Below are 27,439 nucleotides of genomic sequence, written 5' to 3'. Positions count from 1 at the left end.
GAGGAGTCTACCTCCAGTTAGTGACATACGATGGCTTGCTGGCATCCTGGTCTCTGTGGAAAATGGTCCATCATCAAATCACAGCAATTCCTTTTGGTGAAATTCAAATCTTATCATAATGGGACTTGAGGATTTGATGATACCTGGAGATCATTCTGGCTACAGAATCTTTAAAGAAATAGCATGCCTGAAATTCAAAGCACAAAAGGACATACCACTTCTACAGCCATAGGCGTTTTAACACATTGCATATGTGCACATGTTTCCCCTGTCTTGACCAAATAATAGGTTTGGAAGAGGAATGCATAGCAATTATAAGACCCCAAAGCCCCCTCCTCTCCCCAGGAGGTGTCTCGAGAGCAATATCAGAATTCTCTCAGCAACGAACAACTGACACCACTTTCCTGCAATCCTGGCTCCCTGAGATGACGGCAAGGCCTCTGAGAGTTTTACCTCTGTCATAGAAGCACCCTAAAGCTGACAAAGAACAAACATTATGTCACAATTCCACCAAAGTAGAGAATAGCTCTTCATGACTCCGTTCTTAAATTATTATATGGATCCCAAAACAGCAATGCTTTGTTCCTCCAATGTTCCCAAGATTTTCATGAAAAAATCTCTTTGACATTTTACTCTCAGGCCCTCCCTAGCACTCAGACAGGGATCCGTGGGAACTGGACAGAGTATGAGCTTAATGAAGAATCCTCAACGTGCCCCCAAATTATCCCACCCCCACCAACCCTAGGCTGCCGCCAGCCCTTATTCCTTTAGGATGATTTATTGCCGAGCAGGCTGCTCAGGCCACTTTGTAGATAGACTCCTAGAGACCTTGCAAATTTAAGGAAGCCTGAGACACAGACCTCCCAGAATGATCAAACCTGGGATAAACACAGTTAAGGTGACTTTATTTATGACCATGTACATCATTCTCTCAAGTAAAATGACTTCCTCACAATGGAAGACAAAACTATCATTAAACAAGAGAGAAGGGCTTCAACTAAGCAAGAGCAAAGATTTTGCACATGTCCACATTTACACACCCGAGAGAGGACTGGAGTGTGCTGAGGAAAATCAGAGTCAGAAAGCTCATAGCTTGAAAAATTCTTTCTTTCGGTGACCTCTCTAACCAAGGATCAAGGCTCTTCTATTGTCAGACACATGGAATCAAGGAGATGTCTGACAACTATCTCTCTTAATCACAATTTCCTCAACTGTGAATATCAAGGGACGTTAACTTTTGAGAATCTGAGAGCTACAGATCTTCCCCCCAGAAAAACAAACACAAACACTTCTATACAAAATTTTGCACATAATTTTCGGAGGATAAGTTTCACAGATCTTAAAATTCAGGTTAAGGAACCCCGAACTAGATGATTTCTGAGATTTCTTCCAACTCTAAGATGAGTTTATGGAAGTTCTGGTTAAACTTGACAGATTAAACAATCTCATTTTTCTCTACTCCCTCCTAAAAACTTACCAGAAAAATGAAAACAACCAGAAAAATAATAAAAGGTGAGGAGACGTTAACAAAATAACAGAAAGTAGAAAGTAGATGGACAAGTCAAACTGACTTAGCTGAGCAGAGATTTAAGTAGCTGCACAGAAACCATTCAATTCACCACCCAGAACACTGGAATGGCTCTGAAACTGAAGGCACTAGTACCTATGAAAGTAAAAGTGAGAAGGGAAGTCAATCAAGGTTTACTCTCTTGTACAGGCTCTACCAAAGCCCAGTAACTACTTTTGTATTCTTTTTCGTAAAGAGGAGCCCCTAAATTGTATAGCTTTATGCCCCAATAATCTTGAATTTGTCCTTCAGTGTGGCTGAAACAAAGATAAGTTGAAAGTCTTTATTAGAAAAAGTTAGATTCCAAGATGCTCTTCCTCAACCAGGGAATTACTGTGTTGTACACCTGAAACTAACATAATGTAAATTAACTATAGTTCAGTTGAAAACTATCTGGAACATAGTGGACATTCAACTAGTATGTGATAAGTAGATGAAGAATAAGTGAATTAATGAATTAATGAATGCCAATTGTACATTCAACAATGATTTGATGCACTTTGAGGGCCCAAAATGTGTTAACTTCTAGAACCCCTTCATGGGACCACAGTACTCCTATATCCAAATCTTTTCTCATGCTATCTTTTCTCCATAGAATACATCCTTTTTTCTTATAGTTTCTAGAATCTCGTCTTTTCTTATGAAGGTTTTTCCAAGTAATGAGCTGAAAAGAGGCCCATTCTATCTAAACATGCATTTTCCTGCAACTCACACTTGATTAACATAAATACGTTTGTACTGATTTTTCTAAATAATGTATAATCATTCAGTATATTTGCAAGATAGTAATTCTTTTGTCTTTTAATGTACAGAAAAAAGTCTTAATTATCTATTTTTATTGGAAGAAACTGAGTGCAATAGGAGAAAAAACAAGAGAAGTACGGTCCATATCAAATCTTGCTTTCAAATTCTTAGGCATCATTAAGCAGAATACATAACAAAACCATCTGCTACAATGTTCATTATTTCTTATTTACTTTTCCCCCTATATAGTGTATAACCAAACTTTGTCAAACAAAATATTGATCCTCTTTAACTGGGGAAAAGTATAAAAACAAATACAAACAAAATAGCAAGAATAGCAAGTAGCTTATTCATTAGCATGGATAATGAAGAGTTGAGTAAACATCTTATTTTGGTCTATCTTTGTCTACCTAACATAGAGTGTGCTGGGTAGAAAAAGATAGAAACCAAAATTAAAAGTATATACTCTAAGAACTCCAGGATCATTTTTCACTAACCAACTTCCTACAGAGCCTTCACACATATCCTATTATATTTGATTTTTTAAAGTTCATATTTATAAAACATTTCAAAAAATAAATGACTTCTGATGCTAAGTGACAAATACATTCCCATATGCTACAGAAGAATCAAGTACATTACAGAAAACAAAAACAAACCTGTACATTAAAGTGCCAAGGATTAAAGAAAATTCTTTTATTCATTCAACCAATGTTTATCTAGCATCTGCTTCATTTTCCAGATACCATTCTAGGCACTGAGAACACAGTAGTAAACAACACAAGTCCCTGCTCTGGTGGAATTTACATTCTAGTGTAGGAAGACAGACTATAGACAAATACATAATTTGTCAGGTGGTGATAAAAACAGTAAACAAACACAAAGCATGGTAAAGGGAACAGTGGGAGACAGAGGCAGGTAGTCAGGGTAGTCAGCTAAGACCTGATTAATAAGATGACATTTGAGTAGAGACCTGAAGGAAGTGCTGGAGTGAGCCATGAAAAGATCTCGGGGGATAGCATCCCAGGCAGGGCAACCATCAGGACAAAGTCCCTGGGACAAGTGTGCTTTGTATAGTCAAGGAATGGCAGAGTCCAGTCTGCTGTGAAGCCAGCAAGGAAGAAAGCAGTAAGAAGTGGAGATCATGAAGTACCTTATAGAGAATGGTAAGGTCTTTTGTCTTGCCTCTGATTGAAATGAGAGACAAAAGAAGGGATTAGATTTCCCTTATCCTACTGAAGAAGTCAGTCCTTCATTTCTACCTGGGATGGAGTAGAAGGAAGGAAAGGAATACATTAACAGGAATCACAATACCAAGGAGGGAAGAGACTAGTCCTGGTGAACAAGAGGCTGATTGGAAATCCACTTAAGATCATAATATGTGGCTCTTGCAATTTTTATCTGAAAACACTGTTAATAGCAGGCTGACATTCGTGATTTCCTTCCATCCTAAATGCAGTAACCTCCTATTTTCCCATCAGGTGAGACAGGAATGCTAGTCTAAATTCAGCCTAATCATGGTGCCAATAATAGCACAAGTGTGAAGAGCACTTCTGAGCTGAAGATCCCCAATTTCTGCTTCTGAATTAAGCCTTGTTACATGTCCTCCAGGTTCAGGTTAATCACCATCCTGCGGTGAGCAAACTCAAAGGAGAGGCATCGACACTCTAACAAAGCTAGACCTCAGAACAAATTACCAAGCACTAGCCAGGCAAATGTGCCAGCATGCAGTAATCTCGTCTTTCTAGTTGCTGTATTTTTAGCAGTCACTGCTGAGCAACTCATTTTCCCACACTGAGGCTACTAGAGTAATTTTCCAACAGAACTTGCACAAAATATCACCAGCCTAATTTGTTTAACCTTCATAAGCTTTCTTTCTCTCCCTTCCTTCTTCCTTCCTTCCACCCTTCACTCCTCCCTCCCTTCCTTTCTTTTTCTTAGTAATCATAGCTACATTTTGGGCCTAAATTGTCTCCTTTAGAGGTGAAGTCTCTCCCTGCTTTAGGGAAAGAACTTTTCTGTGTTTAATTTTAATGGTAAATTAGGTTCAAAAAAACAACATCTGTTTTGAGCAATATTAAGATTGTACTGTGAAGTTCAAGTCCTCCTGGTGAATTCTCTTTCTAGTGAAATATTTTTGTGGTTATTGCTGCAAAAGAAAACTATTTTGTTCTTCAAAACGGATGCCAGTCAGGGAGCTCTATGGGAATTCCTGCTTCCTCAAGTTTCAGCCTATTCTTCTCTTTACAGCTACCATCACCTGGTCCTTATCTTCCCACACCCACTGGGATTTGAAGACTCTCATTTATTGTTCATCACTATGCAGAAAAAGAAATGTAACAGAAATTCAAATTGCGATGATGTCACAACAAAATTTTAAATCTCACCTAGTTCTTCAGGTAATTAATTCCTATTCTATACTGACATCTAACTGGAGACAAGCAAATCTCTTTAGCACCTTTCCTGAATTTTCTTAGGAAGTGTCATCCATCAAGTGTTTATTAGGCATTATTATGTGCCAGGTATTGTTCTAGGTCCTAAAGATATAAAACAAAGCAAACAAACAAAGATTAATAAATCCCTGCTATTGTTTCCAGTGGAAGGAAACATGCACTAGCTTGGGGGACTGTGATAATACCATAGAAGAAAATGAGACAGGGAAAGAGGATAGGAAGGATTGGGGCAGGGGGCAGATGCAATTTAAAACAGGTGGTCGATCATACTGAGTGAAGTAAGTCAGACAGAGAAAGAGAAGTATCATTTATATGCAGAATCTAAAAAGAAATGATACAAATGAACTTATTTACAAAACAGAAACAGAGAAGGAATTTATGGTTGGGCGGGGGTAAGGGTGGGGGGAAGGGATAGTTAGGGAGTTTGGGATAGACATGGACACACCGCCATATTTGGGCTTCCCTGGTGGCACAGTGGTTAAGAACCTGCCTGCCAATGCAGGGGACACGGGTTCGAGCCCTGCTCTGGGAAGATCCCACATGCCGCGGAGCAACTAAGCCCGTGAGCCACAACTACTGAGCCTGCGCATCTAGAGCCTGTGCTCCACAACAAGAGAAGCCACGACAATGAGAAGCCCACGCACCGCGATGAAGAGTAGCCCCCGCTCGCCGCAACTAGAGAAAGCCTGCGCACAGAAACGAAGACCCAACACAGCCAAAAATAAATAAATAAATAAATTTATAAAATACAATAGATAACCAACAAGGACCTACTGTATAGCGCAGGGAAATCCGCTCAATATTATATAACAACATAAATGGGAAAAGAATTTGAAAAAGAATAGATACATATATATGTATAACTGAACCACTTTGATTTATACCTGAAACTGTCACAAAATTGTTAATCAACTATACTCAAATATAAAATAAAAAGTTTAAAAAATAAAATAGGTGGTCAGGGAAGGTATCACTGAGAAGATTCATCTGAACAAATACATGGAAGATTTGAACATACAAGATACCCTTTCAGGAAGCATTTTGACTTTCTAAAAGTCATTTCCTTTCTGAAAACGTATCCTCTGTGGTGGTTTTAAGGAAACATATTTTATAGCCTTTTTGATCACTTTACACAAATTTAACTATGTTAGCTCAAAGGTGACCATTCTCATCACTATTATCTAATATTGTTCTGGAGGAAAACAGTGGCCAATGCAATTGGTCAACGACGAAATTAGTTATAAAAATAGAAAAGGAATAGGTAAACATTATAATTTGTAGACCATCTAACAATTGCTTTCAGCTTAAAGAAGGAACAAAGATCAATTAAAATTAAAAGAGAAATCAGCAGTGTGAATGGTTACAAAATTAATATGTAAGTATTAATTGCCTTCATATGTATTAATAGCAAAAACAATCAGTTTAAAAATACAAATGGGCTTCCCTGGTGGCGCAGTGGTTGAGAGTCCGCCTGCCGATGCAGGGGACGCGGGTTCGTGCCCCGGTCCGGGAGGATACCGCATGCCGCAGAGCGGCTAGGCCCGTGAGCCATGGCCGCTGGGCCTGCGCGTCCGGAACCTGTGCTCCGCAGCGGGAGACGCCACAACAGTGAGAGGCCCGTGTACCACCAAAATAAATAAATAAATATAAATAAAAATACAAAGGAAGATAAAATCTCATTTACAATAACAACAGAACATGGCAAAATATTTAGGAATAAACTTGACTAGAAATGTGCAAGAACTTTGAAGAAAATTTTGAAATACTACTAAGGAATGCAAAAAATAACCTTTAATACATGAAAATGAATATCAAGTTCATGATTAGGAAGACTCAACATCATGAAGATAGCAATTCTCCCTAATTTAAATCTATAGTTTAATATGATCCCAATAAAAATACCATCAGGGGCTTCCCTGGTGGCGCAGTGGTTGAGAATCTGCCTGCTAATGCAGGGAACACGGGTTCGAGCCCTGGTCTGGGAGGATCCCACAAGGCGCGGAGCAACTGGTCCCGTGAGCCACAACTACTGAGCCTGCGCGTCTGGAGCCTGTGATCCGCAACAAGAGAGGCCGCCATAGTGAGACGCCCGCGCGCCACGATGAAGAGTGGCCCCCGCTTGCCACAACTAGAGAAAACCCTCGCACAGAAACGAAGATGCAACACAGCAAAAATAAATTAATTAATTAATAAACTGCTACCCGCGACATCTTCTTTAAAAAAAAAAAATACCATCAGAATTTTTGTCAGAAAAACATTAAGGTATATTTAAAGTGCATATGGAAAAGAAAAAATGCCAAAAGGCTGTGAAACTCTAAAAATATAAAATTAATAATAAGAGGGGAACAAGCCTACTAAAATTATTTTTATTTTGAAACTTCACCAATTAAAATAGTGCAGTGCCACTGAATGACAGACAGATGAATGAAACAGAATAGAAGGTCTAGAAATAGACATAAATATATTAGGGAATTTAATATAAAGGTGGCATTGCACATCATTAATGGGAGATGGATTATTAAGTAAACAGTTCTGGAACAAGTAGGTTAGCTATATAAAAATTTTTGTCATATCATTTATACCAAAATAAATGTTTGGTACATACAAGTTTTAAACATTAAAAAAACCATAAAGCATAGACTCAGAGTAGGGAGGGCCTTACTAATTATAACACAAAACCAGGAAATCATTAAAAACTGATCAATTCAAGTACATAAAAATTTTAAATTTCCACATAGCACAAACGCTGTAAGCAAAAATTTTTTTAAAAATTTCAACAAGTATAAAAAGGAATACCCACACATTGCTGGTAGAAGTATATAAATTGGTACCGGCTCTATTGAGAGCAATTTGGCATTATTAAAATTAAATCTTAAGTGTATACATCTTTGACTCAAATTTCTTCTAGGAATTTGTCCCAAGTATTTATTGATAAATGAGAGAAAAGACATATACAAAGATATTTATGCGTTATTTAAAATATCAAAATATTGAACCAAATGGGATACATCTATGTAATGGAATCATATGCGACCTTCTAAGAGTAAGGCAAATCTGTATGTACTGATATGAAATGATCTCCAAGATCACTATTATCTTCCCTTAGCCCAGGAGCAGAAACAGAGACCCAAAAACCCAATGGATTAAGTTTGAGACAGAAAAAGTATGGATGTATGCTTCTAGCTTAGCTTTTTTGTCCCCAAAGAGTTAATATGCCTGAAGCTAAGATAGAGACAAGAGAGATGGAGAACAGACCTGGATGGGGTCCAGGACTGGAGGCCCTTTCAAAGTGGGAGTGGGAAATTTTTAGGCCCAGAAACATAGAGAAAAGAACTCCATGATGAGTTATTCTTAATGTGTACCCCACACTGACACTTTGCCTCTGAACATTAACCATCTAACCAACCTGGACACTCTTAAGATGTCCCTTGAAGAGTGAGTGGGACTTAGTGTGGGGAATCTGGACATCCTATGTGGAGATGGATACCTAAGGGAAAACTCTGCCCACTGACCAGTGTGGAACTGAATAGAACCAGTTGGGAATTTCTGTCTTTAGGAAATGATGGATGCTGTCATATATGTCATCCCAAGGAATTTGAACTTACTCTCAATTCCCAAACTTTGTATCAATCATTCCCATTCATGATGTCTTCTGTGAAAAACACTGTGAAAGATGGCTCTCCTGACATAACTAATTTATGGTGATGGAAATGAGAATAGTGGTTATCCTAATAATGTAAAGAAAATGTAGCGTGGGACTTCCCTGGTTGCTCAGTGGTTAAGAATCCACCTGCCAATACAGGGGACATGGGTTCAAGCCCTGGTCTGGGAAGATTCCCACATGCCACGGAGCAACTAAGCCCATGTGCCACTACTACTGAACCTGCGCTCTAGAGCCCGCGAGACACAACTACTGAAGCCCGCGCGCCCTAGAGCCTGTGCTTGGCAGCAAGAGAAGCCACTGCAATGAGAAGCTTGCGCACTGCAAGGAAGAGTTGCCCCCGCTCGCCACACTAGAGAAAGTCCTCGTGCAGCAACGAAGACCCAACGAAGCCAAAAATAAATAAATAAATTTATTAAAAAAAGAAAATGTAGTGAGAAAAGGAATTCAAATGTTGGTAATGTCAGTGGGGGGCATATCTAAGAGCCTTCTGTGGTACTGAAAATGTTCTGTATATTGATGGGAGGCAGTTAGATGCATGTAAACATACTTTTAAATGTTTGCTTAAAATTTACAGATCACTGTATATAAATTACACCTCAGTTTTAAAAAACTAACCTGGGATTTCCTTCAATTCAGCCACAACCTACTTGGGCCTGAGTTACCCACATTCCTCTCTTTCTCCCCCATGAAGGGTCAAACTAACCTGTTCAGCAAAATTCCAATGCCAGATAGTACAAATGCAAAGTCACAAGGAAAGCAGAAACACAACCATATTTAGCTGGTGTAGAGATCAAAGAAAAGTAAATAATGAACTGTGGCTTCATCAAACATTTACAGACAAGTACAGGGCAGAACAAAGCAGCCAATAATCAAGATATACGTCGGATTATATTTGCTTTAGAACAATTTATTTTCAAATTTGCGATTGGCTTTTAAGTCTTTCATTTAACTCTAACATTTTATTAAAAGATTATAACAAAATTTTGGTTAATTGTGGTTTTATAAAACTATAATCTTTTAGTGCTTTTAAAAATACTTCTTAAAATTTAAAAAAATACTTTTTTGAAATTTTGTACTTGCATTGCCCTACAGTCCAGTGACCTATATGTGTCAAAGTAGCTGCAAGAACTCTAGTAAGACTAAGAAAAATCTGAATTCCTTTTCACACTACATTTTCTTTTGTCTGCACGTGTGGGAGACTTATCTACTTTCGGGAAGGTGTTGTGGAGATTTACTTTCCTTAGTTCTAAGCCTCTTCTTGTTTCAGTCAAAAATACAACACTCCCTACTACCCTATTCCCACTCCCCTTACTTCTCAACAGAAGTAATTTTTGGTGTGAGGGTAAAGAGCAAAATAAAGTCATAGGCCAAGGGTGGCCAAAGTCAATGACCTCTGTAGCAAACCCAAATAAGCTTGCTCCTACCAGAAACCACAATTTGAGGGGTGTGGGATAAGCAAAGTAACTGAAAAACAAACTGCCACAAGAAGGAGGGCTAATGGTAGGAAGGAGCTGCATTGAATTCACCCAACAGCACCATTTTGTCCTACCAACTATACTTTCTTCTGTAGAAATCCTATGAATTTTGAGCTCATAGCAATATGAGGCCAGGAAACAATCAGATATCAAAGAGAAGAAAGCATTTGATAGTATTAATAGCAATCATTCCCAACTGTATTCATTTTTTCCCCCTCTTGGAAAAAAATGACAAAGAAAATACAGCATTTATTCCAGCCCCGCTGAAATACATCTGCCTGGAATTGTTTCTATTATTTTTTAATCAAAAACATCTTATCTTTTAAACTTTTATTATCACACCATTTTTGTAAAGACCTTACACCACTGAATCCCCCCAGAATGGACAGCTGTGTTATTATGGAAAGGGAAAGAACCTGGATCTAGACTATCTAATTGGAAAATCATGGCTTTGCCACTTACTGGATATAAAAAGGAAGATAACATCTAGCTTTACAAAGGTGTCATAAGAGGTAAAAATTTTGTACCCTGTAACAACTTGCACAAATGTAAGGCATGAGAGAAGCAGTATTAAAGTGGAAAGGACAGAGGCTTTGGTCTAGGGAGACCCTGGTTCAAAACTCAGCAGTATCACTTTGACCAAGTTAAGTTCCCTGAACTCAATTGCTCCATCTGGATTGTTGCAACGATTAAATATTAACTTTTATAAAGGTCCAGACACTTAACAGATATCCAATAAATGACAGCTCTTATTTTGAAGATTTTTTTCCTTTCCTTTAGTCACTTTTCATTCATTTATTCAACAAATGTTTATTGAGTAATAGGCATTGCACTACGGTGTAATGGTAAGACATATACAATTCCTATCTTCATGGAGTTATTGTCTAGTTGGGAACTCAAACAGAAAATTACAATATAATTTTATATGTATTATAGTAGAGAAAGTATAGAGTGCTATGGGAACCCAGATGAGAGCCACTTTGTTCAGACTTAGGTCAGTACTATAGAAGCTTCTTGGAGAAAGTGACTTTGAGCAGAAAACTGATAAGTAGGAATTAGCAGATGAAGGAGAAGAAGTAAGGGAAATTTTCCAGGCAAAGATATGTGCAAAGGCCCAGAAGCAAGAGAAATGTTTGTCAAAGAAACCTCAAAATACCCACCAACACATACACTCTGTTCTGGGATTAGAACATAAATACTCTCATACAGATCTTTCTGTCCTTTTCTTGTCCAGTGACATCATGTTTTTCAGCCTTTCATCTGACAAATATTCATCGAAGACAACAGAAGAAAACATATTTTCATCTTCGGCCAAAATCCTACCATGACCAATTACCATTATCAAGTATAAATTCCTGGTTATGTGGCCCAATAATTCACAACACATATTATTCCAACCTGGAGATCTAGGAGCATAGCATCAGACTGGATGATGATGGATAAATACCACTCTCTACTCTCCATGAGCTTAACCATCTAACTAAAAAAATTAAACATAAAATTGATTAGGACACAAAATAGTATGTGATTAAATATTACCTGAGTGATTGTACAATAAATGTAATAGAAATTTAGACAAGGATAGATCATGATAAAAATCTTATAAAGCCACTGCCGCTTGGGACTATTTTCCTCACATCATTCAAATGGGCTTACTGTATTATACACATGCGCATGCACACACACACACACACACACACAAACACACTTTGACAAGTTTGTTTGGTCATTCAACAAATGTTTAAGGATCTACTATTACATGTATACAACAGATACAGGGACAAAACAAAGGTCCTGTCCATATAGATTTTATATTTTTGTTGGCAATGGAAGCAATAAACAAAAAACAAGAAAGCACTTTACACATATATCTTATTTAATCTTTGAAACAACTCCACGAGGTAGGATTTATCATCCCCCTTTTACAGAAGAGACATGGGATATCAAATAACTTGTCCAAGATCAAACAGCTAGCAAGTAGCATAGCCAAAATTTTAACCTAGGTCTATCAGATTATAAAGCCCAAGTCCAACATCAGCAATTCCACTCCACTGCTGAAACTTTCCATTTCCCTGAATGACAGAGGTTCCTGGAGGCTTCTCTGATACATGGTCGGTCCAGAAATAGTCTGCCCAGGATTAGCCAAGTGATTCTCATGCTTTTTGCTTCTACTGAGCTAGGTCGCAGGCTCTTTCTTGTCCTGCAGTGTTCTTTCTTCCATCTGTATTGCTTTCATTGAGATTTTACTTTCTACCTCAAATATATATCCATGGGTTCCATTCTATGCAATTCCCTTCTCTGCTTTAACATCTTCAATAAATTCCCCATTCATTTTCCTCATTTACCAAAAACAGTTGCTGATTAGTAACACTATACTCCCCTTCAAAAGTATGGCTTTAATGGGCTATGTGGCTACGGTGCTATGTTGGAAGGGTTACTGTATTTGGATTTATATGTATTAACAATAGTTCTATCATTAAGCAGTTCAGTGCCTAGTTCTTTTCTACATTAACTCATTTTATCTTTTCAATAACACTGCAGACCTAGAGGGGTGGGATAGGGAGGGTTGGAGGGAGTCTCAAGAGGGAGGGGATATGGGGATATATGTATACATATAGCTGAGTCACTTTGTTGTACAGCAGAAACTAACACAACATTGTAAAGCAATTATACTCTAATAAAGATATATTTTTAAAAAAAACACTGCAAGTTAATAAAAAATGTTCCTGTGTTACATATGAGGAATTGAGGTTCAGAGAGGCTGAATTACTTGCTCAAGGCCAGGATATAGTAAATTTAGGTCTTCCCAGGTGTTTCCTACTATATCATGTTGCCTCCCACCTAAAACTATACAAATCACAGAAATGTAGTTTTGAAAGGACACCCTAGGATCCCTTACAAGTTCCCTTTTGTGCAAGCACCATTTCTACAGAATCCTTTCCAGTGATCCAGTCTCTTGTAGAAATACTGGCTTATCACATTCAAATTGTGACCTCTGTGAGACTCAGTTTTCTCATCTATTAAACGGAATACTTCTATTTATCTCACAAGGTTATTGTGTGGATTAAATGATAGAGTATGTAAATGTCCTTTGCAAACAATAAAGCACTTTATAAATGTTCCCTGAACTTTCTTTACAAGTATGTTAGACCTGAAAAACAAAATTTTATCTTTGAATTTAAGTTATTGTAAATGGATTCTCCTTAATATATCATTTCTGACTTCATAATCACAAATTTAAAAAGAGCAATATATCCACAACTTTTCCTAGTAGGCAAAATTATTTTCTGTTACTACTAGACATAAGACTAAGATTATAGTATAAGTTTTTCTCAAACTCTTTTGGAGATGGAGGAAAATATCAACTTTGGAACAGCTATGAGAAAGTGAATTTCATCTTTTTAATGCACAGCTATGTAAAATAATTAATATGGCTTGCAATAGGACAGGCTTTAAATAAACTTTCTAATATAATTAGAAAGTATAATGATATAATTTCATTAGAATTTGTGCACATATTAAAAATATCAACACAATAATAAACATTTATTGAGCACTTAACATTTGGTAACTCATTTAATAAAATTCTTCAATTATAGGAAAATGATAATTTAACAGTTAAAGTTTAACAGTTAAAGGAAAGTTAGTGTAGGAAGCTAGTAAAATAATAATATAGGCAAAAGAAAAACAACCTACAATATATAAACTGACTTTTACTAGAGCTTTTGGTAAGTTACTATATCCAACAATAGAAATGTTTCAGAACACTTTATAGATACCACAGATAAAACAGGTTAAATTTTATTACCTATAAAATGCCCAAATGTATGCTCATTTAAAACTGATCCATGGGTATAATATTATGTCCCTTTATCCAAGTAAATGGAAAATTAGATTTCTCTATTTACTTTCTTTAGTTTTCAAATTCATCTTAGTACATTAATCTTAAAATCTGTCATTTCCCAGATTGTTTCTGTGCTTCTTTCCTTGACATTCATAGTTTCCCTTTCTTTTCTAAGAATTTTATTCTAAAAGGCCATAAAAATATATAAGCATATATTTGTATGTATATGTATATATATGCACAGTATTTACATCTTTTTCTAAACTATTATTTCTCTTGATAATAAATAAAAATCAAACCAGGACAGAAGGTTCATACATTCTTCACCCCCTATTAAGGCAGAAAGGTGGAAATACATCATGTCTTTTGTGTCGCATAAGCCCATCTCACTAAATGAAAACACTTATTGTTTTACTTACAGCCAACGTCCTTCAAATTGCTTGTGGTGATATATTTTTTCATCAATGATGACTGGAAAAATCAAAGAAATTCAGTTTTCCACCTTCTAAGCTTCTTTTATCTCTAAATGATGCAGGCTCAAGAGTTGCCAAATGACATGGGCAAAGGCGGCCAAATAGGGCTTCCTAGCCAATCTAAAAATAGCAGATGGTGGTGGTGGGCAGATATACCATTTCTCTCTTGTTCTTTTTATTTTTTCTAAGAGCTAGGTACCATAAACATGGCTTGTTCAAAATTAAAATGGTACAAAAAGAATTACATTCTCTCTTGCCCTAAGATCTAGACATGTGATCTGTTAGGATAATCTGTACCTTCTGCTAATAAGAAAGATGCGAAATTCAATGCAAAACTATATTCTGCGTTTCTTACAGCAAGGTTCCCATACCCAATTTCCACCTACTCTGATAGGAAATCTAACCATAACTTGATGGAATCAAGGACTGCCTTTGCCTTTTATTTTTCTTTCCTAGAGCCCCTTAAATAATAACTATTAACATTTGTATGTTTTATAATTTAAGAGGTCCTTTCACAGATTTGGAAAGGTCCTACCATTACAATCTGAGAAACGAGAAAACTGAGGCTCACAGAAGCTGAAGTTTACCCAAGCCCAGCCAGATAAAAAAGTGTGTCTTCAAATTTGTCACACACGTGCACACACACACATGCACACACATGTACTCTCTCCCTAAAGATTCCAACATAAAACAGCACTTAAGGACTTAACTTTCACATACACATGTAAGCATGTACAAATATATTTTAAAGAGAAAATGTTACAATAAATTCGAATTAGAGGTCCTTTACAAATGCAAAAGTTCTACAAAGTGTGAAAATATGAATTTACTAATCATATTAATTATATAAAGATAAATTTCTTTAAAGAAGTTCATTTTTCAAAATGATTATTCATTTAACAAAAGAAATTAAAGAGTTACCATGGATATTTAAGTTTTGTTTGAAGGTGGGAACAAAGAAACAGTTTAGCAGGAAATACTAATGTGTAAGTAGCTAACTCTCAGTGGCAGGATTACAGATTTTTTTTCTTCTCATATTTTCTAACATTTCAAATTTTACAGAGCCAAGAAATTATGGGTTTAACTAAATTTTCAAAAATAACTTAGATGCAAGAAATTTTTTTACAATATACTTTAAGGTAAAAAAAGCAGGACATAATATTGAATCTATAGCATGAACTCAATTTGGTAAAAAAGAAAAATGTTTCTTTGTAGATATAAGTACATAAAGCTGGAAGGCAACAGTCTGCTAGGTTGGTACCTCTGAATGATAGGATCTAGGGATTACCTTATTTCAATATTTCTGCAATGTCCAAATTGTTTTAATGGGAGTGATGTACTTTTATAAAGAAAAGAAAAATGTTTAGGTTTATTCTCAATGCCAACAGAAATCAAGTAAAAAAAAAAAACTCAAATTATAAATCAATGGAAAAAATTAATATATCAAAAGTCTAATTTATAACTTTCAATTTATGCCCATTAGGTATCTATAAATTTTGCTAATAATCCAATCTTAGTTTTAAAAACTCTGTATTATTACATTTTCAATACGGAATTCAGAATTTTGGTTTTTATCACTTCCCCGGGGCAGAAATATTGGACTCATAACACTAATCATAATGTTCTTTTACTTAAATAAGAAAATAGAAAGAGCAAGGGCAATTTCTAAACAGACTAAGGATAATTTATAGACATTGAAAGTTCTTTGTTGCAACATATCTTCTAGGAAGGGGTACAAACATCCTTATACATCTTGCTTAAAAACGATAAAAACCATAGCCTATTTTTTAAATGTATTTTATTGTAGTTGATTTACAATGCTGTGTTAATTTCTATTGTACAGCAAAATGATTCCATTATATATATAACTCCCTTTCCCCCTTGGCAACCACAAGTCTGTTCTCTATGTCTATGAGTCTGTTTTGTAGATAAGTTCACTTACGTCATATTTTAGATTCCACATATAAGTGATATCATATGATACTTGCCTTCCTCTTTCTGACTTACTTCACTAAGTATAATCATCTCTAGACCCATCCATGCTGCTACAAATGGCATTATTTTATTTTTTATGGCTGCATAGTATTCCATTGTATATATGTACCACATCTTTTAAATTAATTTTTATTGGAGTATAGTTGATTTACAATGTTGTGATAGTTTCTGCTGTACAGCAAAGGGAATCAGTTATACATAAATCCACTTTTTTAGATTCTATTCCTCTATAGGTCATTACAGAGTATTGAATATAGTTCCCTGCATTATAGAATAGGTTCTAATTAGTTACCTATTTTATATATAGTAGTGTGTATATGTCAATCCCAATCTCCCAGTTGATGCTTCCCTGTCCCCTTTCCCCCTTGGTAACCATAAATTGGTTTTCTATATCTGTGGCTCTATTTCTTTTCTGTAAATAAGTTCATTTGTACCATGTTTTTCGATTCCACATATAAGCGATATCATATGATGTTTGTCTTTCTCCATCTGACTTACTTCACTCAGTATGACAATCTCTAGGCCCATCCATGTAGCTACAAATGGCATTACTTCATTCTTTTTTTACTGCTGAGTAATATTCCATTGTATATATGTACCACATCTTTTTTTTTTAAACATCTTTATTGGAGTATAATTGCTTTACAATGGTGTTTCTGATTTATAACAAAGTGAATCAGTTATACATATACCTATATACCCATATCTCTTCCCTCTTGCGTCTCCCTCCCTCCCACCCTCCCTATCCCACCCCTCTAGGTGGTCACAAAGCACCAAGCTGATCTCCCTGTGCTATGCAGCTGCTTCCCACTAGCTATCTATTTTACATTTGGTAGTGTATATATGTCCATGCCACTCTCTCACTTTGTCACAGCTTACCCTTCTCCCTCCCCGTGTCCTCAAGTCCATTCTCTAGTAGGTCTGCGTCTTTATTCCCATCTTGCCCCTAGGTTCTTCATGACCTTTTTTTTTTTTTTAGATTCCATATATATGTTAGCATACGGTATTTGTTTTTCTCTTTCTGACTTACTGCACTCTGCATGACAGATTCTAGATCCATCCACCTCACTAAAAATAACTCAATTTCGTTTCTTTTTATGGCTGAGTAATATTCCATTGTATATATGTGCCACATCTTCTTTATCCATTCCTCCGTTGATGGACACTTAGGTTGCTTCCATGCCCTGGCTATTGTAAATAGTGCTGCAATGAACACTGGGGTACATGTATCTTTTCAAATTATGGTTTTCTCTGCATATATGCCCAGCAGTGGGATTGCTGGATCATATGGCAACTCTATTTTTAGTTTTTTGAGGAACCTCCCTACTGTTTTCCAAGTGGCTGCAGCAATTTACTTTCCCACCAACAGTGTAGGAGGCTTCCCTTTTCTCCACACCCTCTCCAGCATTTGTTGTTTGTAGACTTTTTAATGATGGCCATTCTGAACGGTAGGAGGTAGTACCTCATTGTAGTTTTGATTTGCATTTCTCTAATAATCAGCAATGTTGATCATCTTTTCATGCACCTGTTGGCCATCTGTAGGTCTTTGGAGAAATGTCTATTTAGGTCTTCTGCCCATTCTTTGACTGGGTTGAAAAAACATAGCCTTTTAATCTCATCTACTTACCAAGAGAATGAAGTTCTCTTGGTGTTAGAAATATCAAGCATCAAAATCTCCTGAGAGTTCTCCATAACAAATATTTATTAATTTTATAATCTGAAAATAAAACTACTTTATTTCAAAGAACATTTACATTCAGAAATGAAAAATCATAATTTTCTGAAACATTAGTGAAAATATCAAAAATGTTTATATTCAGCGCCACTCAAAAAGTAAAAGCACAGAAAATAAAAATAAAGGAAAATGCTAAGAACTTACACAATTTAATCTCCTTTATCATTTCAAACTTCCTCAAGGGGAAGAGTGACTCCTAACAACTTAGATGTTCTTTCATCAGTCCCTGGCATGCAGTAGGAGATCAATAAATATTTGCTGAATGAATAAATTTAATATTAAATGAAAACCTTCTCCCAAGAATCTCAACCACCATTCCAATCCCACTCACCAGAGGTTAACAACAATGAAGTTTGGTGAATCTCTCTCCACACACCATAGCTATTTCCACTCAAAAAATACAGTGATTATTCTACTATAGTTCCATTTTATTCACTCTTTTTTTTTTAATAACTGCACAAACTTACCAATTTTCCAGATGCTTTCAGCAACCAAGATATTGAATGTAAGGAAATAAAAGTACTAATAGTAATGGCTAACATGCATTGAGCATGGTTCTAAGTGCTTTATATATACTACACATTAAAATTGCACAACTTTATAAGTAGGTACTATTACTTATGGCCCTCTTACAAAGAAATTTAAAAATATTACTTTCCCAAGATTATAATGACTTGCCTAACGTTAGACAATAAGTGGCAGGGCCAGGATTTGAAGCCAGCAGTCTGTCTTGGGAACCTGTGTTCTTAATCATTACTGCCTCTGTGATGTTAAAAATACTAAAGAGAAATTCTTACTTAACAACAGCTGACTGTGGTATATACCGAATGTAAACATAATAGGACACAATGTTTGGGTTTGTTTGGGTTTTTTTAACTATACCAGAACCTTGTACTGAGGATTGCCTTCAAAGCAACCATACCAATAGGTTATGTGTTGTTTAGAGTCTGCCGTTAGTCATAAACATTTGCATTAGCAAAAAACGTATGAATTTCCTTCACATATATTTCATAAACTGAACAAGAAATCTAAGTGCCTTATTGTTACCTTCTTTTATGGCCAAAAGCAGCTTTTTTCAAGTTTTACTATCCATTTTGTTCATTAGACTCGCCAGTAAATGATTTATGGTCATTAAAAAAAAAAAAAACAACAACTATATCCAGTCACACACACAAAAAGAACCTGAATCACATTTAAACAGTTATATAACTCAGATTCTAAACTCAGATCCAAGAGTGTTTTGAATAATGGCAGAATCTTTGGAATAAACGTATAGTCTCTCAAGGTAACTATTCTGAAAAGGACAATATTCAATTGTCTATTTAAGGTCAGTCTGTTAAAAATTAGTTATCATACTTAACTGGTTACTAATCTAGCAACCAGTTCATGTCAACCATCAGCAAAATAATAACTTATGCCCATACCGTCTATTCTGTCCCCAAGGCAGGAATTTGATAACTAGTATTCTAAGCTCTGTACAACATATCAAAATAGTGTTGCTGAGCCAAGTGAAGCATAAATTGTTTTATAACATAAGCCAATTTCCTAATTTACTCTTCTAATATAAAATGATTCCACTCTAGCTGACAGTAACAGCAAGGACAAAATGGCAGCTTTAGAAGATGCCTTATCTTTGAATGAATCTTATTAGTTTAAGCAAGGGATAATGGTAAAAACAGTGCATACACACACATATAAATATATTCAATATCACCAAAATACCACCACCATTTTGAAGTGATGCCAAGTAACATTAAAAGGTGATATGTTTCAGAAGGGTCAATCGAAAATCAGGTTTCACCTAACTCTGTTACTGAATCACTTTCTAGATCATGGTTTTGTTAAGTAAAACTTCCTTCTTGGAAAAATAAGCATCTGTCTGAGCTCCATGCAGTTCCACAGAACAGTAAAAATAACTGTTAAGTTTCTTTGTATACATAATTGCTAAGTAAATGGGAAACAGTCTTGCAAGATAACCCTTAACAAACAGTCTAATGAGTGAACATTAGAAAATTAAGTTTCCTGGCAACCTGTTAGGCATAATTATCTAACCAATCACTATCCCATAAAAAAACAATTGGTATTATTCAATCTAATACTTAGAGAAGCCCCTGGGAATTGGGTACCAGACTTTCTTATAGTAAAATAATTCTAAAAGTATTGCCTTTTTGATTGCCTGTATTTATTCTGACAGCTCATTTTCTTCCCTCCCCAACATCTGTAAACATAAAATCTCACTCAATAAAGTTTTTATTAATCAATTAATGCTTTTGCTCTGGCAATGCAAAAGACCTCTCATCAGCTCCTATCTTTTCCCAACCACTCATCATCAAGATTATGATGCTTGGATTAGAGGCAGAGCAGAGGAAAGAACCAAGTATATAATGACCTCATGTGGCAAAGGGCTACAATTACTGATTTCACTATAAAATAATCATGGACTTAAACTACTTTTGTTATCGGATTTTTATTTTCAAATTGCTATTTTAAATGGGCATGAAATACTAGACAGAGTTAGGGACGGAAAGAAAAATGACCCTAGATATAAAGAGCAGAAGTAAAACTAGAGTCGCTACTCACTAAAATAAAATGAAACCCCACTCTAGAGAGTCAAAATATCTGGGTTTTGTTTCAGCTTTAGTCTTTGTGGGATCTTGAGAAATCCCTCAGCCTCTCACATCTGTAAAACGGTAATAAATTTTGTCTACCACAGAGTCTAAGTTACAATGGTTAAGAAAGGATTTTAATATCTGATATTTAATGATTCTTTTATTCTATTTATGGTACTTGTTATTTTATACCTAAAATATTTTTAAGGTAATCATAAAAACATAAACCAAAAACTAAAGTACTGTTACCTAGTTTGACTTCTAATTGTCACCTTTTATATTCTAGTACAATGGACATTGATCTGTGTAGTACTTATTTTATTCTAGGCACAGAACTAAAATTAAATGAATTCAAAGAGTAGCCATATTGATAATAATCTTCTTTGAGAATGGTCTTAATTCTTAAAAGAAACACTTTGCTATTTATCAATTCAAAATCTGCCAAAACAGAACTTGGTGTTAATTTTTTGTGAAATCTTTGAACCAAACCCAAATCTTCATTCATACAAAATATTCTGAGAACATCAATATCACATTAAGAATTTATACCTCATTAAACATACAATTACAGAGCTGCAGACACAGTAATTTTTTAAAAGATGGGGGAAAGGGAGTATGTAAAACAGAATCAAATTCAAATTACATACCTGTCCCTCACTTTATGTCTTTTATTACTGAAAAAAAAGCTGTCACTAAGTAAAAAGCTTTAAGTGAAATATCTTCCATTAATTCTAATGGGGCACATTATATTATATCCTAAGATACCAAAAATGTATCGATTGAATAATAACAAGTTTACAAGAAATACACAATATAGACTGTGCATAAAATATATTGTAAACAAGGTTTACTGTACTTGCCAAGAAAGAAAATTTGATAATCAGTGATGGTTGGTGGAGGAGAGGAATAAAGAAATCATTCTTTGGAAGGTGAGTTGTGCTTTCTGTACCATTTTCCCCCACCAATCTTCCACCCTTTTGGGGACTAATGGTTATCTGGCATTCAAACTCCACTTAAAATTAAGTTATAACACAAAAAAACACCTTTAGGAAACTTCAAAACACATGGAAATGGCATCTACATGTAACAGACGAGAGTCCTAAAAGATATAACTTTTTCATTCCTCTCATTTCACATACTTATGGCAAAGCAAAATTACCTGATGTACAGTTCAAGTGTGTTCAAAATGATAATCTCTGTGTAGTATCAAGTAAATTATTATGTTTTTGTCTGAGCTGGAAATGTTTAAATATTGTTCTTTATTGCATATTTGTTTAGTATATTTTAGCGAAGGAAGAGTCTTTATACCCAAGGAGAAAAAAAAAAGGTGATTGTCTCAACAATGATATAATCATTTAAAAGATGTTATGGTAGAAAGTTATTACTGAGCAGCTCTTATGGGGGAAGACTGTATTTAAACATTTTTGGCATTACTAATCTCAGTACTAATAAATTTTATAATTAATAACAACATTCCAAGGCACTACACAGAATAAGGAAAAAAATGAATTATATCAAACCTGCCTTCATTTTTCAATATTCTACTCTCTAACTGAAGATCAGGAAAAACGATTTCATTATACAAATAAATTCTTAAAAGGAGAAAAAGCTTATTAGGATAACCTCAAAAAGCACCCAAAGTGTTACTAAACCTAAGTAGCTCATACCTCTAGGAAATGCAAAATTACCCAACTTCAAGACTTAATATGAAGCTACAGTAGGGACTTCACTGTCAGTCCAGTGGTTAAGACTCCACGCTTCCACTGCAGGGGGCACAGGTTTGATCCCTGGTGGGGGAACTAAGATCCCGCATGACGCGTGTTGCAGCCAAAAATAAAATAAAAAATAAAACAGAATAGAGAGCCTAGAAATAAAGCCACATAATTATAGTCAACTGATCTTTAACAAAGGAGTGAAGGCAATTCAATTAAAGCTAGTCTTTCAGCAAATGGCGCTGACAACTGGACCTCCACATGCAAAAAAATGAATCTAGATGCAAGATCGTACACCCTTCATAAAAATTAACTCAAAATGGATCATAGATCTAAAAATAAAATGTATTAATTATAAAATTCCTAGAGGATAACATAGGAGAAAACCTAGATGACCCTGGATACAGCGATGACGTTTCAGATACAACACAAGGTATGGGGCTTCCCAGGTGGTGCAGTGGTTAAGAATCTGTCTGCCAATGCAGGGGACATGGGTTCGAGCCCTGGTCCGGGAAGATCCCACATGCTGCGGAGTAACTAAGCCCATGTGCCACAACTACTGAGTCTGAGCTCTAGAGCCCGCAAGCCACAACTACTGAGCCCACATGCCACGACTATTGAAGCCCACACACCTAGAACCCGTGCTTAGGAACAAGAGAAGCCACCGCAACAAGAAGCCCGCACACGGCAACGAAGAGTAGCCCCTACTCGCTGCAACTAGAGAAAGCCTGCACGCAGCAACAAAGACCTAACGCAGCCAAAAATAAATTAATTAATTAAATCAAAAAACAAAACAAAACAAAAGGTATGATCCATGAAAGAAATCATTGATAAGCTGGACTTCATTAAAATTAAAAACTTCTCGCAAAAGACAATGTCAAGAAAATAAGATAAACCATAGATAGGAGAAATATTTGCAAAAGACATATTTGATAAAGGACTATTACCTAAAACATACAAAGAACTCTTAAGGCTTAGTATTAAGAAAATGAACCCAATTAAAAAAAGACAAAAGACTTTAACGGACACCTCACCAAAGAAGATACACAGATGGAAAGACGGTTAACATCATGTCATTAGGGAATTGCAAATTAAAATAAGATACAACATACCTATTAGAATGGCCAAAATCCAAACCACTGACAACAAATGCTGGCAAGGATGTAGAGCAATAAGAACTCTCAGTCATTGCTGGTGGAAAGGCAAAATGATACAACCATTTTGGTAGACAGTTTGGCAATTTCTCACAAACCTAAACAAACTCTTACCATATGATCCAGCAATTGCACTCCCTGGAATTTACTCAAATGAACTGAAAACTTATGTCCTCATAAAAACTTGTACACCGATGTTTAAAGTAGTTTTATTCATAACTGCCAAAACCTGGAAGCAACCAAGATGTCCCTCAGTAGGTGAGAGGATAAACTATGGTACATCCAGACAACAGAATATTTTTCAGTGCTAAAAAGTAATGAACTATCAAGCCATGAGAAAACATGGAGGAAATTAACTGCAACTTACTAAGTGAAAGAAGCCACTGAAAAGGCTCCCTACTGAATGATTCCAACTCTACGACATTCTGAAAAAAGGCAAAACTATGGAGACAATAAAAAGATGAGTGATTGCCAGAGTTTAGGGGAGAGGGATGAACAGACACAGAGGATTTTCAGGGCAGGGAAGCTATTTTGTATGATTCCACAATGGTGGTTACATGTCATTATTCATTTGTCAAAACCCACAGAAGATACAAGACTGCATAAACCCTAATGCAAACTATGGACTTTGAGTGGTAATGATGTGTCAATGTGGGTTCATTGATTATAACAGACATAGCACTCTGTTAGGGGATGCTGATATTGGAGGAGGCTGTGCAAGTATGGGGGCAGAGAGTATATGGGAACTCTGTACTTTCCACTCAATTCTCCTGTGAACCTAAAACTGTTCTAAAAAATGAAAATAAAAACTATTAAAAATAAGTTCTGTAGTTTAGTTAACAGTAGTATACCAAGTCAATTGCCTAGTCATGATAATACACTATTGTTAAGTAAAATGTTACCATGGGTGTACACAGGAACTCTAATAATTTTGCAACTTATGTGAATCTAAAATTATTTCCCCCCCCAAAAGAATTTTTTTCTAAGGAAAGAGGTAGGAGCTTCCCTGGTGGCGCAGTGGTTGAGAATCCGCCTGCCAGTGCAGGGGACACGGGTTCAAGCCCTGGTCCGGGAAGATCCCACACGCCACGGAGCAACTAAGCCCGTGTACCGCAACTACTCAGCCTGCACTCTAGAGCCCGCGAGCCACAACTACTGAAGCCCGTGGACCTAGAGCTCGTGCTCCGCAACAAGAGAAGCCACCACAATGAGAAGCCCGCGCACCGCAGCGAAGAGTAGCCCCCACTCGCCGCAACTAGAGAAAGCCTGCACGCAGCAAGGAAGACCAACGCAGCCAAAAAATAAATAAATAAAATAAAATACAATAAATAAATAAAGGAAAGAGGCAAGATTTTTCAAATGAGGAAGGCTATTTTCTACCAGGATTTGTAAATACTTTAAGCAACTTATCTAGCATTTTTCTGTAGGTAATGAGATTTATACCTCTGTAAAAAACACTTTGGGACTTCTTGTCTTAAAATATAACAGACCTGATTCCTAGGGGCTTGGTAAACACTGCCCTAAGTTTCAGGCATAAAAGATGAGAAAACTCTGAATGAAGGGATAAATCTTGTACAATTAATCACCTTCTTAGAAGAGTAAACTATAAAAAGTAGTACATATACTTTGAAGAAAGATGATCTGATAGGGGAGACAGGATTCAAGAGATAATGCAGACCACTAGGCTCAATACCCTTGTGCTCACCCAGTGGTACAGCTTTTATTTTAAGTCATAACAAATAATAATTTTTTAAGCTTCTTTTCAATTTTACAGATTTAAAAAGTCATTAAGCTAAACATTTTTAAAGGTTATGGAAAATCTCTGAAATATGTCTCCACTTAAAATAGACTCAACGTTAATTTATATAAGCCACTGTCAATCTCTATATATTCATAATTTTCTCCAAAAGTAGAATAAATTTTAATTCTAAAAGAGATGCAATCATTTCAATGAGTGTAGCTCCATTAGAGTTCATGATATTTTTACTTATTTATTAAGCAAATATTTAATTTAGTAACAAATTCATTTACATCAAACAAAAACAATCTATACAATATCATGAGACAATTTAAATATTTATGGTAATTACAGATTTGAAACAGTCTCTTTTTCAAAGATCAGTGCATCTAAACTGTTTAACTCACTAAATTATCATCTTTGAATATTAAGAAACCAAAAATAAGAAATGATATTTTAAAAAGGAAAATGATAGTTTCAAAGTAAAAGTAACTCTTCCTCTCATTAAAAGCCACAGAATTTTTCTAAAATGTCAAGTAGAAAGGTTAAATACAAAGAAAACACACTGCACACTGCACACCTTAACTACACAAAGTTGAAAGAAATCTATACGTACAGACCTAAATCTATACATACAGACCTAAAATGAACCCATGCAGATTTTTTAAATTACAACTATTTTACCCCTTGCCTTCTTTATTAATATATGTATTTACTAACATATAATCAACAAAAAATGATAATGCTTTCAAGATATATAACATAAAGCAAGATCATTTTTATCAGTAATTTCTCTTAAAGGAGGGGGAAAAATACTTCAGGTATAATCCAACAGAGAAGCAAAGCAAACTATGAAGTGAAAAGTGATGATGACGTTCTCAAAGTAGAAATGTGTGGCTTTTATTTACTTTTAAATAAAACTTTAAATAGTAGGCTGCCTAATTAATCGAGACAGTAGGGGAAGTAGGAGGCAGGAAATAAGAGCTGGGACTAACTAAACAGACTTAACTGCTAAGAAGAAAATCTACCTTGTCTTCAGTTTCCCTTTTGACAGCTCACCAAGTATAAAGAAAGACTACTCATTCCCAGTATAGCATCAATAAAAAATAAAATGGAAAAATGTATCCCTCACTATGTCCCACTAACATTTTACCTATAAAAATGGGAAGAAATTAAGGAAAACTATAATTCCACCTCAAATGACTTAAAGACAATCATAGATTAAGCCAATCTTTTAACTATAGTAGTAATACTCCATTCTAAAAGAATGGTCTGAGAAGGGAAAAAGCAGGTAGCTATTTAAGTTCCAAATAAATTCAACCTTTCTATTCATGTAATAATCTTCAGTTATCTTTTAAGTATAGAAACATTTTCTCTTTAATCCTACAAAATCCCATGCAAAAGATGAAGACTCACTCATACCACAGATGTAGAAACAAAGGCAGGAAAAAGATTAAATGATTTATAAGTTATGCCATTACAAACCGGGAACAAAGTCTAACCTGCTTCTCTACAAATGTATTATAGACACATTAATAAATCAGTGAAGTAATTAAATACTAAACCTGGTCTTATCTTCCACATAAATTAAGGCAGAAGGGAAGGCACCTGATCAAAAGTATTTAAAATAAAACCTCATCATACTTTTTCTAGGGATTCCTTAAATTCCACTTTTCAATTTTTAAAAGGTACACTAATTTACACAGGACACATTACCATTTACTATGTAACATTAAAGTCTGTAGTTAAGAAATTGGTCAGTGAGATGAGAAGCACCAGGAAAAAAAAAAAAGTCAACCGGCTGAGGAGGATAATAGAGGAGAAAGACAGAAGGGGGCTGGGTCCTTTATGATGCAGCTTAGCCACTATAATGATTCTGGAACCATCTACCCCCAGACTTCTTGTTGTAAGGGATATTTAAATGTCTTTCTTTTTTAAAAGCCCCAAAAAAGAAAAGAAGAAAAAAAAAAAAAGGAAAAAAGAAAAACTAGCTATAAACTTTTATATAGGATTCATTAAAAAAAATTTTTTCTTGGAACAAAAATAGTTAAAAACTTGGGTTTAGAAGAGAGACTTGTATGAATATGGACCTATGAAGATACACAAAGCTGAAGTATGTGTAATCATTTGGCTGCCTGCAGTCTTCAGCAAGATCACAAAGTGCTCAAAAATTCTTTTACCTGAGGGGAGGAAAAAAATATTAATATAATTCCTTGGCTAATTTGAGATACCTAATATTCATTTTCAATTAAAAGTATCTACACAGTTGAAGACCT

General features: G+C 35.5%; 1 protein-coding gene across 3 annotated transcripts in view; it reads right to left on the bottom strand.

Moving 5' to 3' along the window:
- DCK (deoxycytidine kinase) overlaps positions 1-27,439 on the bottom strand; it is a 57,812-nt gene that overhangs the window by 6,086 nt on the left and 24,287 nt on the right. The window contains exon 7 of one of the 3 annotated variants that reach the window (XM_067736222.1): positions 11,762-17,801. The exons of 1 other annotated variant lie outside the window; for it this stretch is intronic. In XM_067736222.1, the coding sequence (XP_067592323.1) occupies positions 17,778-17,801 (24 nt within the window). In that variant the 3' untranslated portion in view covers positions 11,762-17,777. Of the gene's footprint in view, positions 1-11,761; positions 17,802-26,943; positions 27,344-27,439 lie in introns of those variants that run through there. One more of the 3 variants, XM_067736221.1, reaches the window with a different exon arrangement.

Source organism: Pseudorca crassidens, chromosome 4 (genome assembly GCF_039906515.1).
Source record: "Pseudorca crassidens isolate mPseCra1 chromosome 4, mPseCra1.hap1, whole genome shotgun sequence".
NCBI classification, from domain to species: domain Eukaryota; kingdom Metazoa; phylum Chordata; class Mammalia; order Artiodactyla; family Delphinidae; genus Pseudorca; species Pseudorca crassidens.
The sequence above is the reverse complement of the archived record's forward strand: the minus strand, read 5'-3'. Positions and strand labels throughout refer to the sequence as shown.